The sequence below is a fragment of the Festucalex cinctus genome, chromosome 9 (assembly GCF_051991245.1).
Source record: "Festucalex cinctus isolate MCC-2025b chromosome 9, RoL_Fcin_1.0, whole genome shotgun sequence".
Classification (NCBI taxonomy): domain Eukaryota; kingdom Metazoa; phylum Chordata; class Actinopteri; order Syngnathiformes; family Syngnathidae; genus Festucalex; species Festucalex cinctus.
Genome location: NC_135419.1, coordinates 24,522,921 through 24,537,694, shown reverse-complemented (window position 1 = coordinate 24,537,694; position 14,774 = coordinate 24,522,921). Strand labels below are relative to the sequence as shown.

Below are 14,774 nucleotides of genomic sequence, written 5' to 3'. Positions count from 1 at the left end.
CGGTCCTCTTTCCCGAATTTTGTTTCTGAATTTCAACGTGTGTTTGACCATCCTGTCAAAGGGAGAGAGGCCGGAGGCCGGTTGTTAGATTTAGTTCAAGGGGAAAGGTCTGTCGCTGATTACTCGATTGCATTTCGTATTTTGGCCGCTGAAAGCGGATTCGAGGACTGTGCGTTGCGAAGTGTTTTTCGTCGTGGACTGAATACGGTACTTAGAGATGAACTGGCGGTCCGTGACGATACGAACTCCCTTGAAGGACTTATCGATCTAACCATCCGGTTGGATAACCGTTTACGAGAACGGCACCGAGAGCGTGCTTGTGAGCGGCAGGGGCCGGCCGCTGACCACCGCACGTCTGAGCCCATGCAGATCGGAGGTGGACGCCTGCACCACGAGGAGCGCCGCCGTCGGTGGGTCGCAGGAGCCTGCCTCTACTGTGGGCAACCAGGGCATCAGGTGGCTGCATGCCCGACGAAGCCAGCACGCCGGACGCGACCGACCACCCGACTGGGAGGACGTGCCGACGAGACCCAGGGGCTCGGAACGGACTTGAACCAGGGTAAGCACCAACCGGGGAGAACCGAACCGAGCCCGCCGATTAGGTCTGGCCGAGATATTCGACGGTTAGAATTGTCGGGGGAGTTGTCCGAGAGCGGCATGAAGCTTAAGATTAGGGCTCTCATAGATTCGGGAGCCGACGATTGCTTCGTCGATCCGTGTGTGGTAGAGGCGTTAGGGAGCCCGGTGGAACCATTAGAGAAGGTGAAGGAGGTTTTCGACCTCGATGGGCGGTTACTGGCGCAGGTTCGACATGTTACTGGTCCACTGACTTTGAGGCTTTCGGGGAATCATGTCGAGAAAAGGAGCTTTTTTGTTATGCCTTCCCGTGCTGCTCCCCTAGTATTGGGTCTCCCGTGGCTTAAGACCCATAATCCCGACATCGATTGGGATAAGCCCGCGTTGGAAAACTGGAGTCCCTTCTGCCACGCCCACTGTTTAAGGTCGGCAGAAGGGACAATCGCGGTGCCTGTACATCCGGCTCCCGAAGCGATTAGCCTCGATCAAGTACCGAAGGAGTATCATGACTTAGGAAAAGTGTTTAGTAAGGACCGTGCCCAGGCGTTGCCGCCCCATAGACCATACGATTGTGCGATTGAGCTGATTCCCAATGCGCCACTACCGAGTTCACGCCTATATCAAGTATCTCAGCCTGAACAAGAAGCCCTCCGGGAGTATATCTCGAGCTCGCTGACCAACGGTCAGATCCGTCCGTCTAAATCACCCGTGGGGGCGGGGTTTTTCTTTATTGAGAAGAAAGATAAGACCCTTCGTCCATGTGTCGACTATCGGGGATTGAACGACATCACGATAAAGAATAAGTACCCGCTTCCGCTGTTGGACTCTGCCTTCGCTCCGTTACAGTCCGCCCGAATCTTTTCTAAGTTAGATTTGCGAAGTGCGTACCACTTGGTTCGAATACGAGAAGGAGATGAATGGAAGACCGCGTTCAAGACGCCCCTAGGTCATTTCGAGTATTGCGTCATGCCTTTCGGGTTAACTAATGCTCCAGCGGTGTTCCAGTGCCTGATCAACGATGTCCTCCGGGACATGTTGGATGTTTTTTGCTTCGTTTATTTAGATGACATTCTAATCTTCTCGCGAGACGAGCATGAGCACCGACAACATGTTCACCTGGTTCTCCAGCGCCTTTTGGAGAACCGACTTTACGTTAAGGCAGAGAAATGTGAATTTCACTCCACGTCGGTTCAATTTCTGGGCTTTATTATTGAGGGGGGGCAACTGCGAGCAGATCCGATTAAGACACGGGCCGTGGTCGAGTGGCCGAGCCCCAAGACTCGTAAACAGTTGCATGAGGTTTTTGGGCTTCGCCAACTTTTATCGTCGGTTCATTAGGAACTATAGTTACTCATTACACCCACCCTCCCGTCAAGTTACCGTCCGATATCACTAATTAATACCGATATTAAAATTATCGCTAAGGCCTTGGCATCTAGACTAGAGACACTAATCTCGACAATTATTCATAGCGATCAAACAGGTTTTATTAAAGGTCGTCATTCTACTAATAATATTAGGAGGCTCTTTAACTTGATTAGTATGTCACAGCGGTATGATAAAAAGGTAGTTGTTATTTCGCTGGATGCAGAAAAAGCCTTCGATAAAGTTAACTGGTCCTTCCTCTTTGCTGTCTTAAATAAATTCGGCTTCGGGGAGTCATTCATTCTATGGGTCTCAATATTATATGATTCTCCTAAAGCTACAGTTACTACTAATGGGATTACATCACAGAGTTTTACTCTACAAAGGGGTACAAGACAAGGGTGCCCAATGTCTCCTTTATTATTTGCTATATTTATTGAGCCGCTTGCATTAGCTATACGTCAGGATAGACGGATCCAAGGAATCCACTCCGGGACAATAGAACATAAAATTAATCTAGATGCCGATGATATATTACTCTATTTAGAAGAACCTGCTATCTCGTTAGGGGAAGCAATAAACTTAATAACTACATTCTCTCACTTATCAGATTACTCTATTAACTGGACAAAATCAACATTATTACCTATTACAGAAAATTCATGGAATCCTACAAGTCAGGATCCACACTACTCCTTTCCTACAGGTAATTTAAAATACTTAGGTGTTAAAATTTTACCTAAGTTAACTGAATTAACTTCTTTAAATTTTTTACCATTATTGGATAGCATCCGTAGTGACCTGGAGCGCTGGAATAATCTTCCGATCTCTTTAACAGGACGGATAGCTACTATAAAAATGAAAGTTTTACCAAAGATAAATTATTTATTTTCAATGATTCCATTTAAACCTACGTCTAACTGGTTCCAATCGCTGGACTCTGCTATCATAAAATTCTATTGGAATAAAAAAAAAAAGCCAAAATTCGTCTATCTACTCTTCAGGAAAGTAAATCTAAAGGAGGTTTAGAGGCACCAAACTTTATGTACTATTATATAGCTAATCAACTACAATATCTTGTGCTATGGACACAACCCAACAGAGATACTAACTGTTGGTTGGAATTGGAGCAGAAGGATTGTAATAATCTTAGACTGTTCGATTTACTCTTTATTACAAAATCAATAAAACGACATAATTGTTTTAAAAACCCAATGATAGCCGCCACCCTGCCTGGTGGAAGGCATTAGAAATTACAAACTCCCAATTGGCGCCCTGTGGGCTCTCTCCCATTTGGCATAACCCCGACCTTCAACTTAATAATCAGTTGTTCCATTTAAGCTTATGGGAGCAGAAAGGCATTACACACCTTCATCATCTTTTCTCAGATAATAAGTTTATATCGTATACAAACTTGGTCCAAAAATATGAAATAAAAAACGGAAATTTCTTACATTATCTGCAAGTTAAAAATATGGTTAAGAAACAAATCCCAACACTTCAGGATACGCTCCAACTGCCTGTCTTAGCTAAAGATATTATAAAGCTTTCTCCAACAACAATAAAGAAAATATCAAAAATATATAAGTTATTTTTATACACAAATAAAACGTATTTACCGACTTTAAAATGGGAAAAAGACTTGTCTATAGTTCCGGAACCAGACTTTTGGACCCAAATCTGTGAAAATGTATTTAAAATGACCAAACAGACAAATTTGCAACTTATCCAATATAAGATACTTCATAGAACATATATTACACAATATATGATGAAAAAAATGTGACTCTCTGACTCCGACATTTGTCTCCAGTGCTCACAAAACACTGCCGATACTTATCTTCATGCTTTATGGTCATGTACTCCAGTGCTGCATTTCTGGACTAAAATCTTGGAAAAGCTCGCTGATATATTAAACTGTAGGCTTCCTTTATCTCCAAGATTGTATTTACTAGGTGACTTAACAATAACTGAGCTACCATGTAAACAATCTCAATCTATACTTATAGCCCTTACTATTGCTAAAAAAATAATCCTTGTCAATTGGAAAAATAAACAATCTCTAAATATCGACCACTGGTTAAACTTACTAATAAATTATATCTCAATGGAAAAAATCTCTGCCTTAAATAAAAATCAAGTATCAAGATTTAAACAAATATGGTCTATGTACATAGATTATTTTAATCCTAATTTGGCAATTTAATCCTGCCTAGATTCTGCCTGTTAACGAGAGCCACCACATCGTTACAACTTCTGTTTTCGCTGCTTCTGTATTTGGTATTTTGTATCTGATTGTTTTTATTTTTATATAGTCAGGAACCTAGTTGCTGCTAGTGGGCTCGAGCACACCACACTATACGACACTATACTCACTAACTCCTTAAGATTTATTTCTAGTGGGCACTAAGCATCAACACTTGGTGTTACTGCATGCTAATTAGTCAATTTTCTTGACGCCGTCCCCCGTGGTCGGGCGGGGGTAGCTCTACACCCCCCCCCCCCCCCCCCCCCCCCCGCCACCGTTGTCTGCTCGGTGGCGGTTGCGTCTTGGCCGCTCCCTGGGCCCCCTGTGGGGTGCGGTGTTGGGGTGCTTTCTCTGGTGCCCGGGGCGGTGCCGTCCCTGCGCGGTCCGCTGCTCCATGCCCGGCGGCGCGTGCCACCTCCACCCGCCGGGTTGGGTGAGGCCCCGCTGGTCGCTCCTCTTACTCACTTCACTAGTTTTGCACTATACACCTTGTAAATATACACATAGGGCACACAACACATTTCTTGGTGGGGTGGGGAAGGGTGGAAACACCGTCTTCACCCTTCAACTCCCCTCCAATTTTAATGCACTTCATGTCCAAGGGGAGGGGTGTGTTGGGGTGGGGAGCCATCAGGGGGGATGGACTGCAGTGCCTGGCAGCGCTGTGGCCCCCCCCCCCCATCTGTGTCCCTGCCCCACCACTTTGTCCCTCCATTTCCTTTTTTAATGCACCACACATATACATATTCATTTTTTTGGGGGGGATGCGGGTGTATCGGAAAAGGGGAATTTTTTTCCCTCTGCTCCGACTCACCTGCTCCCAATTTTAATGCACCACACGCACACACTTGTATATACACTGGGTGGGGCCACATTCACGGTGTAAGGGTAGAGCTCGCCAGTCGGCGAGCTGGCGGACTCAGTAACAGGGTTAGGTGTCACTAGTACGCTGGCGTGACGACCGGGGCCTCTTCCCACCGGGCTCGGTGTTCTGGTGTTCCGCCTCTCCCCCGGTGCTTCCTTCTCTGCATCCACCCTCCCGCCGCTGTGTTCCTTTCGCACGGCTGGAGGTGGGGTGGGCACGTCTTCCCTCTCTGCACTGCTGCCCGGTGCCGGGGTTCGCGGGGGGGTTGGCGGCTTGTTTGGGGGAGGTGGAGGTGTGGGGGGTTGGGTGTTGGGGGTCGGGGTGTGTTCGGGGGCTTGGGGGGCGGGGGGGCGGGGCCTGGGTCGTGGCGGGTGGCGGGTTTGGGTGGGGTGCGGGGGGGTCGTGGGGGGATGGGGGCTGGGGCGGGGGTGTTCCGGGCGTCTGGGTCGGCTCGCCGACCAGTGTCCGCTCGGGTGGCGTGGGGGTGGCCTTGGTGCTGCCGCGGCCTGGGGATTCCGGGGGGGGGCAGTGCTCGCTCTGCTGGACCGCGGTTGACGGCCTCTTTCTTTGGTGGTGGTCCTTATGCATGCCAGATCCATCGCACCAGCATCTACTGAAACTCAAACAGAATTTGCCTCTCCCTCCCACAGCCCCTTGAATCAGTGGGTGCTGGTGTCTGTGGATCTCACTTTGCTTTATCGATCCTTCCCTCCTTCCTCTCTTTAGTTTTTCTTCTGGTCACTTGAGATCTCAATTTATTGGAAGTTTGAGGTTTCTGGGGTTGGCATAAGACTCTGGTTTTGTAACCACGCAGGAGGGGTTTAGTTGGTGCTGGATTTCACTTTGATGGATTGGAGGTACTGGCTTCTATGGATCTCACTCTGCCTCATCGATCCTTCCCTCCTTCCTCTCTTTAGTTTTTCCTCTGGTCTCTTGAGATCTCGTTAATTTGTTGGAATTTAGAGGCTTCCGGGGTTGGCGTAAGACTTTGATTTTGTAACCATGGAGAAGGCAGGAAGTGTTTGGTCGGTGCTGGATTTCACTTTGATTTATCTTTCTTTTCTCTTTATTTCTTTTTTTTTCTGACCTTTTCTCTGGTCTCCTGACCATTTGAACCTCACGACTCTGGCAAGACTCTGAAGTACCTGGTTAAGGCGAAGGGTAATGGGATATTTATAAGGTTTTAGGTGAATTAATGAGTATAAATTTATACGTATTTGCACGTACAAGCACGCGCACGCACGCAAACGCACGCACACATACACACATAAAAAAAATAAAATAAAAAAAAAGAGCAATGATGATAAGACGTTGAATCGGTAAGACTACAGAATGAACAATTCTGAAATCTTTTAGGGGAAAAAAAAGAAAAAGTTTAATAACGATTAGTAAAATCACAATATATGCCCCCATAAACGGTAAATGACTTCAACTACATTTATTTTTTATTTTTTTCTTATCAATGGGCAGTGCAACGTCTAAGTGCAGCGCTGCCTGGTAAATGGGTTGTGGAATCAAAAACACTCACTAACTATGGCCAGCAGATGGCAGCATTGTATCTCTTTTCAATGGGCTGCTGGTGTATGAAATTACAATGCAAAATGACGAAATCTGTAGAAATAGAACGATTTCAAGGATGACGTATTAAAGTACTAGTATTTTTTTTATTTTTTTTATTTTTTTATTTATTTTTATAGTAACGTGCGTATGGAGTCACAACACTGTCAATAAGATTTGGTATTGGAAAAAAAAAATGTCATGTAGAAAAAGCTGCAGTGGCATTGAAACAAGTATTGGCATTGTAAAACAAGAATTGGCATTGTAAAAGGTTGTATTGAAAAATAAAATACAAACATTGAAAAAAACACTATTTTCTTTAACCATATTTTTTTTATTATGATGTCTTTTTCAATGCCAATCTGCAATTTTTTTTTTACGCTTTCTCTTTTTTTTCGAGTTTCACGGTTTTTCAGTTTCAACTCGCTGGGTTTCAGTTTCACTTCTCCTTTTTTCAGTTTCAACTTATTGACAGTGTTTTAAAGTGGAGGGGGGAGGGTTCGGGGGCGGGGTAAGGGGCGGGGCTTTGAGCGTGTGAACGCGCTAACAGCCTGCAGAGAGGAGGGAGCGCGGCCTCTGGCGGCTAAATACTGTACCGAATTCCATGTGGCAGATTGTCCGAGAGACTCGTGGATAAAAGTTCACCTGGAACTCCTAAACCGCCTGTAAGTCTGTGTTTTTCTACATAAAACCTTGTGGCGTTAAAACCGCCATGTTTGAAATTACTTTATGCATCATGTCATGCTAATCGAATTGGAATCTAAGCGCGCGCAAGGCATGCTGGTCCCGGTCAAAGGTTATGTTTACCCAGCTCGGTAAACATGGCGGCGTGTAACGCAGATTTCGATTACTTTGAGCGTTGTAAAGTGAAATTTTTTTAAAGGAGTTTTGTAAGAAACGAGGGTACAGTGTTATGGGAAAGAGAAAGAAATAACTTGTGACGCTGGCTTGGGCATTGTCATTACCGAACGCCCCAACTGTTTTAACAAAAGAGCAGGAAGAGGAGACTGTCAATTTCGGACTGCGGTCAGGCCAGCCTCCACTCGAAAAGACGAAGTCAAGCCAGCCGCCCCAACGATTTTTAATACTGTGCATTATGGTAAGATGCCGACATGCCGCTGCGTTGGTCACCTTCAAAATAAAAGCTGCTCAACACCTGGTTTAGGGCTTAAAATAAAGAATCATAAAAAATTAACGGTTTGTTATCCCAGGACCAGACCAGTTCTAAGGGACACTACACCACCCCAGGTATCCAACCAAAGTACTTTGAACAAAATCTGATGTTGCATTTCATAATAAAACTCCCTTGAAAATTGAAATGTCAACTATTATTGCTGATTTTAAAAAATCATTAAAATTTCATGGTTGGATACCTGGGGTGGTGTAGTGTAGCATGACATGATGCATAAAGTAATTTCAAACATGGCGGTTTTAACGCCACAAGGTTATATGTAGAAAACACAGACTTACAGACGGTTTAGGAGTTCCAGGTGAGCTTTTATCCATGAGTCTCTCGGACAATCTGCCACAAGGAATTCGGTACAGTATTGCCTTTAGCCGCCAGAGGCCGCGCTCCTTTCCCCTCCTCTCTGCAGGCTGTTAGCGTGTTCACGCGCTCAAAGCCCCGCCCCTAACCCCGCCCCTGAACCCTCCCCCCTCCACGTTAAAACACTGTCAATAAGTTGAAACTGAAAAAAGGAGAAGTGAAACTGAAACCCAGCGAGTTGAAACTGAAAAACCGTGAAACTCGAAAAAAAAAGAGAAAGCGTAAAAAAAATTTGCTGATTGGCATTGAAAAAGACATCATAATAAAAAAAAGTATGGTTAAAGAAAATAGTGTTTTTTCAATGTTTGTATTTTATTTTTCAATACAACCTTTTACAATGCCAATTCTTGTTTTACAATGCCAATACTTGTTTCAATGCCACTGCAGCTTTTTCTACAATCACATTTTTTTTTTCCAATACCAAATCTTATTGACAGTGTTGTGGCTCCATACGTGCGGCAGTAAAAGAGTTTTAATTAAAACTCGGAAATGTGTTTGTGGTGTGTGTGAAAGCCTATGTTGAGGAAGCCGTCTCCCGTAAAATGTGCAGACTGCAGCACAATTCGGGTTCCGAAAATGCTTCACAAATCAATTGAAGCAGTTTCTTCCTCAACTCCTCTGAGGTTGGCAACTTGGCACCTGAAACAGTGGTGCATTGTAGCCGTCAGTAATTTTTACGGGTTGAGTGGGTGTGGAGTAACCGTGAGGGTGGACACATACTTGATTAAGTCAGGATCATGGGTCACAATGGCGCCAAATTCAAATCTGTTAGTTGCCTTTCAATGGCTTTTGCATGCAAACAACCAATCACATAGACGGATTTTGACCTATGTTATGCATAAAACAGTGAGGAAAAATGGGTTAAGATAGCATGGGACCTTGAAAAGGTGATTTTTGGTTGTGTATATTTTTCTTTAGATGCATTCTCTGAATAGTAAATGATCCACATTTTATTATAAAGGTATTATTATTGGATGTCCTTAATTAACTCATTCACTCTCAGCCATTTTGACAGAAGCAATCCCGTTCGCTCCCAACTGTTTTACTGGATTTTGACTGATTTAGCAAGGCCCACAGAATATTGTGTTCTTTTGCTATAAAAGCATGGAACCAATCAAAAGAAAGATTAAAGTCTCCTCTTTCATCAGAAAAAACAGTATGTTTCTATCTGTTTCCGTTTTGCAGCAATTAGCATTAGAAGAGAGCTAAGTTTCATCAGTTTTCACAAATCTATTTAAAATTGTAAGTAATTGAGCTTTTTTTCTACATGGCCCTGGTTGATCTCCTTTGCTCTGCTGTCACCTACTGGCCGTTTGTGTAATAACTACCATTTCTGCAACCGTTCTTTGCAGTTGCATCAAAGCCTTCTGTATGCTCTAGCATAAAAAAAAACAAAAAAACACACAAAAAATGTATAAATACGTCTTTGGGACACTTAAAACATAAAAAAAAAACGTATTTACACATTATTGGGAGGAAATGAGTTAAGGATTTGAAAGTTGAAATTGATATCTATGTGAAGTTGTCACGACATAGAGGCACGATTGTATAATGTCTGTAAGTGGGAAGGAAACTCCTTTTTAAGTGGACTGTAAACTGAAATGTGTAAATTAATGTTCATCTTATTGTACTGCAACTAAGTTCTTTTTTTCTTTCTTTCCGTTAATTTATTATTAATGATTTTATTTTAATTTTTTTTTTTTACTTTTTCCCACTGTGTAAGTCTACCAGTGAAATATGATGAAGATTATAAAACCAGAAGTCTTGAAGAAGAAGTCAGAGTCTTGAATTCCAGTAAGTCTGCCTTTTTGAATTTGGGTACAACGAAACAAATGAAAACTGTTGGGTCTGCCCAGCCTGCCATTTTGGAACATCAACAATATGTCTATTTCACTTAATGTTAGCTCTGCTGGTGGGTATTTCACATAAGGTTGGTCCTTACCAAAGGCCTAAGTATAAGTATATCACCTGCTCTTTTGTTTGACTGAAAAAAAAAAAAAAAAAAAAAAAGAGTACATATTTCCCTGTCCAGCACAATCCCCAACCAACAAAAAGAATAAATCAGCAGTAATAATAGGAGACAAACCAAAGTGCGACTGCAAATAGCTGTGTTTACCTTATATAAGATGACTGGCCTCTATTCTCCCATCCTCCGCAAGCTCATCGCTTGTTTGTTGCTCATCATAGAAATAAATGAGACTATATACTGTCATTATTGCCTGTCAAAATAATTAAGGTTTTATTAGAGTGTTTTGTACATGAAACAGATTACAATTGAAATTTGTTTTGATTGGAACAAAAGGGTCCCACTGTATTTTCTTTAAAAAATATATAATAAAATTACAGTTTCCAATTACGCACATACCGGACTACATGTCATGTAACAATACAGTGGTGCATTTAGATGCAAGTTTAACACATTAAGCGACCACACTTGTACCACAAATCTACAACAACTACTACAACAACAACAGACAAGATGAGTTTAGAAAAGATAGTGAAAGGGACTATTAAAACTTTTACAGGTATTGATGAACCCTTTAAACCTATTGATAAGGGCATCAAATTTAACATCTGCTACTTTGCAGTGGATGAGTGGATTGGGTATTTTTGTTGATGTCTCGGTCATCACTCCTGAATTGATTCCCCCCCGAACCCCACCCTCATCCTTTAGTCAGAGAATTAGTCGTGTTTTGAGGGTACTTCCCGCTCCAAAAATTGCATGGGGAGTCAGTGAGTATTAGTGAATCTAATAAAAGTTATGCAAAGGAGAAAATGACTTAAAATATAAACATATCCCAACTGTAATTTCTTGGGAAGGGCATCAGTACTATTTTTGATACAACAGCTCCTCAACAAACACATTAAGAGTATGCATGTTTCTGGAGTACACCAGCTCCCCACAGTTTACAGTGAGAATTAACAAAAATGGACCTTGGACTTGTTTTTGAAATGTTATTTTCAATGAAACACACAATATATATAATATACAATATACAATAATATACAATATATTAACACAAATTAATTTCATATAGACTGTTTTTTTTTTTTACTATACTTGTCTGTCCTATATACATTAACATAAACATCAAAAAAGAGATGTGCTAGAATCTACAAAATAAAAATAATTATTAATGCATGTACAAGTTTGTGTATGGGTGAAGTGCACACATCACATAAAATATTAACAAAACAAATTGACTTTAGCACTGTTTGTTTCTGCCTTTTTACATCTTGTCTGTAGCCGTAGGCAGTAGCTTATTTTGAAATAATGACTTGGTCAGAACCACCAAAAAGCCCAAAATGGGTCCCAGTACTGCCTACGGGTTAATGCAAATACTAAAAAATTGAACTTTTGTTTGCTGAAAAACAATCTTATGTCCATGATATACTCCATGAGGCTACTTTTTTCTGTGCAGACAAACACACGCATGTTAATAAGGTAGCCAATAGCAGCACAAAAGAGACATGAAAACTTGTTTTCCCCATTAGCAATTATCAATATGATTAAGGAGCAAAAAAGCAGACAACAGTAGTAATAAAAATAATGTGTTGGTGTTGAGTGGTAGAAGGTAAGAAACTTTTCACATATCCTGGTAAAAGTAAGGAACACTTTCACTCATCTAGACAAACATACCGTGACTGGACTCTGGAGGACGACGGGCTCCACACGACTGCGCTTGTAAGCAAAAGCACAGGTGGGATGAGTCGAGGTGGATCAAACCATTTTCAATCAAATGGGGGGTATACTGTATTTTTGTGGTTTAAATATTACTTTTAAACTATGGTTTATATATTATAGCTATACGTTTCTAGCTTGTTAAAGGCGCAGTCTGCCGGTTTGACTCTGGAAAAGGCACTTTTTAAATACAGGATTTAAACAAACTACTTCTCAATTTACAGATCAGGGCTTCTGTTCATTTCTGGTGGTGATTTTGTCCTAACCCCCCCCCAGCCTGTATTTTTCCATTTTGTGTTTGTTTTGTAAACAGCGGGACGTTTCTGTTGAAAGACAGTGTTTACACCGCTCCAGCCAATCGCAGAGCGGGGGGAGGCGTGTTGCAAACGGGGCCGGGCGAATTTGTCGGCTGCGTGACGTCACTCCCGTGGCAATTTGAAAGCACGCATATTTTTTTTTCACTCACTCACTCACTCACTCACTCACTCACTCACTCACTCACTCACTCACTCACTCACTCACTCACTCACGCACTCATGCACTCACTCACGCACTCACTCACAGAAGCTTACATGTGTGAATGAGTGAGTGAAAAAAAAATCTGTGCGTGCTTTCAAATTGCCGCAGGAGTGATGTCACGCAGCCGGCAAATTCGCCCCGTTTGCGACACACCACCCCCCTGTTCTGCGATTGGCTGGAGGGGTGTAAACACTGTCTTTCCACAGAAACGTCCCGCTGTTTACAAAACAAACACAAAATGTCAAAATACAGGCTGGGGGTGCGGTGGGGGAATTTAGGACAAAATCACCACCAGAAATGAAGACAAGGCTTGATCTGTAAATTGAGAAGTAGTTTGTTTGTTTAAATCCTGTATTTAAAAAAAGTGCCTTTTCCAGAGTCAAACCGGCAGACTGCGACTTTAAAAACAGCACACGGTAAAAATATATTTACATACATATACTCTAAAATTTTAGGGGTGCATTTGTTCACTGTGGGGGTACTGAAGCACCCCCCAAAAAATAGGCTAAATACGCATCTGACTCCAGAAATATATATATATATATATATATATATATATATATATATATATATATTTATTTTTTTTTATTTTTTTTTCATGCCCTCAAGTATACCTTACTTTATCATCAACTGCCTTTTTTGTGTGTGAGTGACAGTATTTACGTGTGTTTTAATATCTGCTCAAATAGGCAACGTGGTAGCACTTTTCATATTTTTGATGCGCTTCAAAATCCACACCCTCCAAACGTGAACTGTTTATATGAATTTCAGGTGCGTCCCTATGAAATTATACCGTTTCCATTCCAGTTTATTTTCGCACTTCTTTTTTGAATGAAAATAGGTGGCTGGAAACATGCGTCAGGTCCATGCACAACAAAAAATTCTGATGTAATACATTTTTACATGTTCAACAAGTCAGAGAAGCTGTGGGAGTGTTTAAGAAATATGAAGCCAAAGATTAAGAAAAATAGTTAAAGAATGTCACAAGTGAGGTTCTGCTTGCAATATGGTTGATGGAAAGTGATTCTTACAAGTTAGCATGAGAAAATGAAGTGTGAAAACAGAAAGGCAAAGATCATGTCCAAGGGGAACACCAATGAATTGGCTATGCGCTTCCTCTTGCTCCTCATAAAAGGAAATGTCTATTTTTGAGCTCACATAAAAATTGTGTGGGAAGACCAATGAATTGGCCAGTAAGCACGTCCTTTCTATTTGCCAATGTGTTGCAGGATGGAGAAGCTGCTGAGTCAATGCGCATGCTCACATGCAGCCGAGTCTCTGCAGGTTTGCAAGATCAACAAAGCAACAGACACTGTGGCAGAGCGAGTTGCTGCAACACTTGAACCAGGTTTGATTCAAGGTACATAAAAAACCAAGTGGACTGAACTAAAGTGTTTGGCCCATATGGAGGTACTGCATTGTCAGTCACACTCTGCTAAAAGTGGAAGGGTCCTTTACATCCACAGTGGGTTAATATCCCCCACTGTGTCATTTTTGTTTGATTGAATCCCATCCTCCCCAAAATGTGTCGCGATCATCCGAGACTCACTGCAAATCTAAGCTATCTAACCTAGACTTAAACACTTATATCAAGCCATAAAGTCTTATTGATCTTGTTATGAGAATTATTTACTATACGAGAGCAGAATTTCTAAGATTATTAATCTTGTTATAAGATTATATGTCTTTTATTTCTTACTTAGTTTTTAAATCCTAAAATTAGTTAATTTTCATTCATAATAAGCTAAAATGCTCTAAGTCTATGTTCACTAAAAAAAATAAAAAAAATAAAATCAGATATCTCACCTAAACTTGAATGTTTATATCAAGCCATAGTCTTCTTTGTCTTGTTTTGAGAATTATATACTCTGCAAGAGCAGAATTTCCAAGATTATCAATCTTGTTTTAAGATTATTTGTCTCATTTCTCACTTAGTTTGTAAATCTTAAAATTGGTTAATTTTTATGCACAATAAGCTAAAACAACCCTACAACATACTGTTGCATTTTATTGTAAGCCATTTCCTGGTCATACTTACTAACCTCATTTTCCCTCTTTCCAGTGAACAGGCTAACAGCTCTGTGGTCTAGTGGTAGAGTGTCTAACTTCAGACATGGAGGTTGTGGGTTCAATCCCAAGCTCAGTCAAGCCAAATGTATTTAATAATGGTGCCATCCTTTTTTTTTTCTTTCTCAAAAAAGAAAAAAAATGGTGCCATCTCCCTGCTTGACAGTCAACTAAAAGTACAAATAAAGAGTGACACTTGATGCTCTGTTTTAGTAGTGATTTACGCTTTGAAAAAACAAAAAAGATTAAGTGTTTATGGCTTATTTTAAGATTTAATTGCTTGTTTTTGTTACTTAGAATAAGTGCATACAGCTTATTTTAAAAATTTATTTTCCTTATTTGTTGCTTA

At 41.4% G+C, this 14,774-nt stretch overlaps 1 protein-coding gene across 1 annotated transcript; it reads left to right on the top strand.

The window, feature by feature from the left end:
* The first annotated feature begins 463 nt into the window (after positions 1-463).
* LOC144025909 (uncharacterized) lies at positions 464-14,531 on the top strand. The gene is made up of 3 exons (XM_077532310.1): positions 464-559; positions 13,588-13,718; positions 14,421-14,531. Exons 1-3 carry the CDS (start codon positions 465-467, stop codon positions 14,519-14,521), a joined length of 327 nt encoding a protein of 108 aa, XP_077388436.1. The 5' UTR covers position 464; the 3' UTR covers positions 14,522-14,531.
* The last annotated feature ends 243 nt before the right edge of the window (positions 14,532-14,774 follow it).